At 33.2% G+C, this 6,854-nt stretch overlaps 1 protein-coding gene across 1 annotated transcript; it reads right to left on the bottom strand.

Annotated features, from left to right (window-relative positions):
- Positions 1-570: 570 nt before the first annotated feature.
- LOC132759684 (uncharacterized) lies at positions 571-4,658 on the bottom strand (the record flags this gene model as incomplete). The annotated part of the gene is given in 4 exon segments (XM_060751498.1): positions 571-1,492; positions 1,964-2,252; positions 2,668-2,710; positions 3,991-4,658. Coding segments are annotated over 4 exon segments (1,808 nt in total), but the record flags the coding sequence as incomplete, so codon positions are not given.
- Positions 4,659-6,854: the final 2,196 nt, after the last annotated feature.

Below are 6,854 nucleotides of genomic sequence, written 5' to 3'. Positions count from 1 at the left end.
AAACATATTTAAGAAAAGAAACGATATGACATGCACGTCAGCGATATTAAAGCAAATATATATTTCAGTGACGCAGCGATATTTCAGTGACGCAGCGATATTTCACAAAAGCAGCGATATTTCTGAAAAGCAGCGATATTTCTGAAAAGCAGCGATATGATATGCAAGTCAGCGATATTTCAGTGAATATATATTTCAGTGACGCAGTGATATTTTAGTAAAGTAGCGATATTATATTCAATTAAGCGATATTTTATCGAGCAGTGGTATTTCAGAGCATTAAGTTAAGCGATATGATATTTCAGTGAAGCAGTGATATGATATTTCAATGAAGAAGCGATATAATATTTCAGTGAAGCAGAGATATGATATTCAGTGAAACATCTGATAAACATGGTAGATATCTCAAGATGAAACTATTCATGACAGCTCACGAGAGGTAACGAAAGGTACATGTGTTCACCCCTGATAAAGAAGACTTCTTTGACAAGATCACATGATAAAAAGGATTTAAGTTTATCGCTGAAATGAATTAAAGCGCCGATGGCATTTTGCAAGAAAAAAGGTAAGTTATTGAAATATAGCATTATTTCAGGATTTCATATTTTTATGTTAATATAACAAATAATGTATTTATTCACTGGTAGAAAATGATCTGAGTTCAATGATAATATAACAATCATATTATGAAAACCAGTAGGGTTTGTTCAGTGTCTGTCTAGAAGGAATATCTAAATCTAGAAGCTCTTCCGTGGAGCTTAAAATCATGAACCCGAGAATTTTATAAACATCCATACAATGTTTGTCAATAATTCTAATTTTAAACAAAGGTAATCTAGTTCTCCATTGGTATGCGCTTTTCACCGAATCAGACCGCATTGTACCATAATATCCGGTTTTCTTCTGCGCATGCGTGCTATTATAAATCCATTTCATCACATCTTTAGTAAGTTTCATTTCAAGAAATTCATACAAAAATTTCGCTCCTTCTAAAGGTCTTTCAGCCAGCGATTCGTAGAAAACTAGTCTAAACCTGTCAAAATATTTTGCTTTCAATACGTCATCAAGATGAATATCATCTAACATCCGGTTGCACATGTCTATAGAATGCGGAACAAGTTGCCGCGCCATTGCAAACGTTCTGCTACTGAGACGCGAGTTAGTTATACCCCTTGGATCCCGAACCAGATGAACGACTTTCAAATTTGGCCACAGGCTCATCATAATGTCAACAAGTTCCATGGAAATGCGGATAGTTTTCAATACCCGATGTTTTGTTGTAATGCATATATCCTCCAGTCTTTGCAGGCACTTCATTACTGAACCATACGATACTATGCAACTTTTAAAAGTCCTTGCATAATGGCGACTTTTCAAATTTTTTATGAAGACGTTAAATGCTTTTGGGTGGAGTTTTGTTAATTGGCACGTGAATAAACGATGAAACGTGGTAAGCGCAAAGTTGTAAGTCTCTGTAAATATTCTGGGTTTCCTGTGAAAACAGCAAAAAAATATTGAGACGATATGATTCAAGGGTAAACGCACCTTTCGATGTTAAACATGTATTTCTAAAAATAAATTAATACCTGTCAGGACATCCCATGTGACCAATGACGTCAGAGATGATATGGAGTTGCATGGCGGCACATATAAACGGATACCAAGTCATATTTTCAAAACTAGTTCTCTTATTTCAAAATCAATTTCAAAACAAATTGAAGCAGTGCAAAGCGCACAATTTTCCTTTTTCCCCGGTACCATGATTTTAATATCATAAAGACGTATCTTGTTCAAACATTTTAACCGGTGCTTTGAAGCAATATTTGTGTTATAATTTTAAGGCACCACCATATATTTAGCGTATAACATTGCTCAAACGTAAAAAGCATAGATCTACTTATTAAATAAAAGTTACATGCAATACATGTTTTTTTAATGTGGAAAGGGATGTAACTGTGCTTACCGACATGTGTTGTTATTGTAACAGACTTGGTTCTCTTTGTAATATCCTTGAACAATAAACTTCTGTAGCGGTTCAAAGACATAAAATGACTGATTCGCTTGGTTGGTTATTTCTCCAAGCCATGTGGACCCGGAACGAGCATATGTGACTAGCAACACAAACGTAGAGTTTTGTGTTTTATCTATGCGCAATGAATGGATGTCTGGGACGGCGTAATCGGTACTTGGACCAATCGGAATGTCGAATGTGCGTTTCCGGAACAGAGAGCTTCTTCTGCGGCTAGCATAATCTGTAAGAGTATACAGGGGTTTTATGCAAGCAAAGTAAGAGATGAAATAAAACTTTTATTTAATTTTAGCTTCTTCTTCTGTTTACTAAATCTATATGTACAGCAAAAATCATGCTGCAATAATACTAAGCCAAAAAACTAAGAATCACATAAGAAATGAAGAGCCGAAAACTTGGATTTCGATTCAATTAATTTTTTTTTAAAAAGTCTTTAAAATAAGACGTCTAGTTGTGATAATTAAAAAGAAAATCCTTCCTTTTTTTTGTTTTTGTAAGGTACATACTTTTGTTGTTCTAAATGCAATTATCATTAAATAAAATCATTAATAAATGAAATATTTCACTTAATTTATCAGTTTTTATAAATAAGGAAAACGATATTTTTACCAAATAAATAATAACCCGATGTTTCCTACCATTTGCTGTTGAAAGTCGCTTAGCACCACTACCAGTGTTTACCTAGAGGGATAAAGATAAGAAATATGGTGAAAAATAGAAACAACATATAACTCTCTTAAAGCTTAGGACCTTCCACATGTAATGAATTTAGATTAGGATTAATATTTTCACAATAAAATTATTTTTTAATTTAACCAGGGTCTTTCAAATAGAACGTACGTACGTAAATATTCTAGGCTTCCTATGGAAACAGATAAATAATCTTGAGACACTATGATTCAAGGGTAAGCGCATCTTTCACAGTCTTAGAACTTAAGTGAGGATGTTGAACATGTATTTCTATAAATAACATGTAATTCTATTTGAAAGACCCTGATTTAACGCAGAAAAAGTCAATTCCTGTAATGAACAAAGTGGTAAAGAGATAAAACAGTAAACTGATTCTATCACACAAGTGTTGAAGATTGAATACCGCTTTTAGTAAGCCGGTGCCAAGGGGAGTAAGAGATGAGGAACTTTTACATCATCTCTCATGAACAAAATCAAACCAAGTCTACATCTTTCATATATAATATTGTTGTTTTCATTGCTTCCAGGGGTTCATCATTTTCAGATCTTTATGTAATATGCTACATACATGTATATCTTAACTGAGGTAAAGATTTGCATTCGTGTATGCAGCAAAACAAATAAGCATGACTACACATTTCAACAAAATGGCAAATAAATAGATAAATAAACACGGATGACCTGTGCCGCTACATATCATTTAACGTTTATGCTCGTCGGTGTTAGTACATGTATGTACTTTAAACTTTCAATGTCTGACAACTGCACTCATCACAAGCCAGCGGTGAGGGAGGGGGCGGGGGGTTGTAAACATACACATTCATTTATACAAGTTTTTAAGAAAATTCAGAAAATTTCCAAAGCTGCCTCAAGTCTGGATATAGAGGTTGTCTTATTGCAATCCAACTGCGGCATGTTTCTCTCCCTTTTACCATATTTGTTGAATTTGAAACGGTTAAACAATAAACATTTTTATATGTCTCGATTAAAAGATGTTTAGTATTTAAAATATGCATTAATAGTTCTTGAAGTACACTTACTGAGTGCAGCAGGATTGATTGAAATTAGATATAAAATGACATGCATTAAATATCCAAGTAATATGTAAATAAAGAAAATACATTTTAGTCACACTGCAAGAAATTTCGTGTTGTAATATTTCAACAAGAACTAAAATTTTGTGTAATGCGGAAACTAAAGTAGAAACTGATAACTTCCTGTTTTTAAGAACAGAATAGCAAATTTGATATTTTTTTTACAATAAGAATTACCTTATTGCCAGCTAGCCTGGAATCCAACGTGTTTGAATGTTGCAACGGGGATGGTTTTCTGTTTTGTTGGACCGCTTGATAACCTTTTACACGTGGAGAAATATCTGTGTCTCTTAGTTCAGCCTTGAGTCCAGTGTCATCAACATTTATAATATCTGGATCCACATTATCTAACTGTTTGGTTTTGATATCTTTAGCATATGTTGACGTAGTGCTTGACTGACTTGGCGATATATAGTCAATTTGTTCGGATCCTGTTCTAGATAGGACAGCGTTTGTCTTATCAGATATTGCTTTGAGTACAATTTCAGTCTTTGCATCGAGCGGATCTTTCACTATATCATTACCACTGTCGGCCTTTAAGGTTTTACTTGCGCCAACACCTATCTTTGCATTAAATGTTTTCAAAACTTTTTTACTTCTTTTGTTAAGATCGGCTTCTTTATCGACCTCTTCTTCGACATCATCATCGGCTTCAGCATATTCCCCGTATCTAATACCCTTTAATTTCACCGTGGGTCTGATTGTGGTAGTGTGTAATCTGTTTGGCTTTGTCGTCATTTTCTTATATTTATTGAAGTTGAAAAAATCTTTTTCTCCAACAGCATTTATTTGTACAGTATCAATGACGTCATGTTCACTGTTCTCATCAAAGTTTAGGACATAACCTGTAAAATCATAAAAAATGTAGTACATTATATTAGACTTGGAATATTTATACAAAGTCTTCAAAATTCAGAATTTTGTTTTTTGGACAAAAAAAGAAGTTATCAAAACAAAGAATAATAAAAACAAATAATGTTTGAATGATTTAAAGATGTGTATCAACGGATTATATAAGATTGCCACGATGTCTCCAACTTTAATATACATTTTAAGTTAGGATAAAAAATGATATTCTAGGAGAACCCATAGTGACGAGTCGCCCAATAATGTTTTTTATGCTTACAAAATAAATGTATTGTAATATTTTTGTTCATATTTATTCAAGAATTTTAAATGGGTGAAAGAAAATGATTCTTGATTCTCTTACGTAATTTTTTATCATTCCGTGCTAGATTTTTTATCTGACACGTGGTCTTGAGACGTGTCGTAGTGTCATGTGTACAAGTCATATGGTATTTTAAAGGCTGGATTTTTGGCAACAAATAGCCTCCATAATAATTATCTTTTGTTAAACCTAAAGTACCTTTATGTACGGAAGCCCATTGAGGCCGTTTTGAGATAGAAGTTAGATGTTAGATCTTAGAACATAGATCTTAGAACTTAGGTCTTAAGTCTTAGAACTTAGAGGTTCAATATTGGCGGGAACACGTAATATTTACTGCAAGATAGACAAGAAGATGTAAGTGAGTTAAGCTTTTTATTATATTTCTTTAATTTTATTTTTTAATTTAAAGAATAAGAGAGTTATAGCTAGAACGTTAAAAGATTAAGTGATTATATATTATAAATAAGAACCGGGTAAAAAGCAACCAATTTCAATGGGAGGCAAAGGTCGACCAAGCTAACTTCAACAGGCTGGTACAAACTCCATAAGTGGATATTTTAGCCAGTTCTAGCTATTTTAGCCGAACCTGGCTACCAAAAAATCTACGATGAGGGCACAAGCGATGAACCTGTTGCCTATATTTATGTAATTATCAATTATCAAATTTAAAACAGTATTTAAAATTGTGTATCTGTTAGTTTTATGATAATTAAAAAATGTCGGTTTTCTAATGTGTATTAAAATAATTTGATTATTTATCCTATTTCAGAATCTTCTTCATCCCTTTTCCGGACGATGAAAATGGTTTCTAAATTAGTATCTAGGTTTGGAGTTTGGCTGTTTGTTATTACACCAGTAACAAGTGTTGTAATCACATATTTAGCTGCCATTCATTTAACAAGAATAGAACCGATCAACTTTGTGTGGCATGCAAATAGTTACGACAAGTTAAAGTCATGTTGATTTTGCATCCTCGGAGCTATCTGTTCAGTCGACTCATTTTATGGCTTAAACAGTATCAACAACTCGCCGGCAGTGAAAACGTCATACTACCCAGACACATAAGAGGAACTAAAAATTCTCAAATATAACGGCACAGAAAGCGTAACATGGTTGAAAAGTTTGGATTAGAATGGATAAAATCCAAGCAGAACTAAACATGTAAGATAAACCCAAAGGAGTTTTTGAAATACCTTTCGGAAGACCTGATACACATGTTCAATGTATTTTGTACCTGGAATCTATGGAGGACATAACTTTGGTCATCGTGTTGAACAAGAAGACATACAGAAGTGCCAGAACTTTGTGGATCACTTACACGGCCTCAATGAAACGAAACCGAGAAACTTGTTCGAGTGTTGTCGTCGAATAACAGAAAGCCTATTAAGCCATTAAACGAATCGTTAACATTGTACCTTGAATTTTTTACAGATGATTGTGGAGCATTTACAATGACTTACAATGAACATGTAATTGAGTATCGTGTTGGCATTCATAATTATTAATAGGAAATTATATTATTTATCAATTATTATATTAATTATATCATTGATTATATATTATATTCTAACATAGATTTATGTGATTTTAGACCCCCAATATTATCCTTTTGGGTTAATGATGCCTAGATCTTTTGAAAAACCTATTGAACTCTTTCAAGATTACTGTTTATATGGAACGCCTGTTGTAGTCAGAGCTTCAATAAATGGTCCGATCAAATTATGTGTCTACTCTACATTTAAAATTTCATTTATGTTCACTTTGTATTAGCGGTGAATTCTTCCGTGTTTCCATTTCTACCAGGTCAAGATCACAGTTGCCACTCAAATAAAGATAACCATTGCCTTAATTTTTAAAGAAGGATTTTTTTTTT

The sequence above is a fragment of the Ruditapes philippinarum genome, unplaced genomic scaffold (assembly GCF_026571515.1).
Source record: "Ruditapes philippinarum isolate M1 unplaced genomic scaffold, ASM2657151v2 ctg19110_1_1_1_1, whole genome shotgun sequence".
In the NCBI taxonomy this organism is placed as follows: Eukaryota; Metazoa; Mollusca; class Bivalvia; order Venerida; family Veneridae; genus Ruditapes; species Ruditapes philippinarum.
The sequence above is the reverse complement of the archived record's forward strand: the minus strand, read 5'-3'. Positions and strand labels throughout refer to the sequence as shown.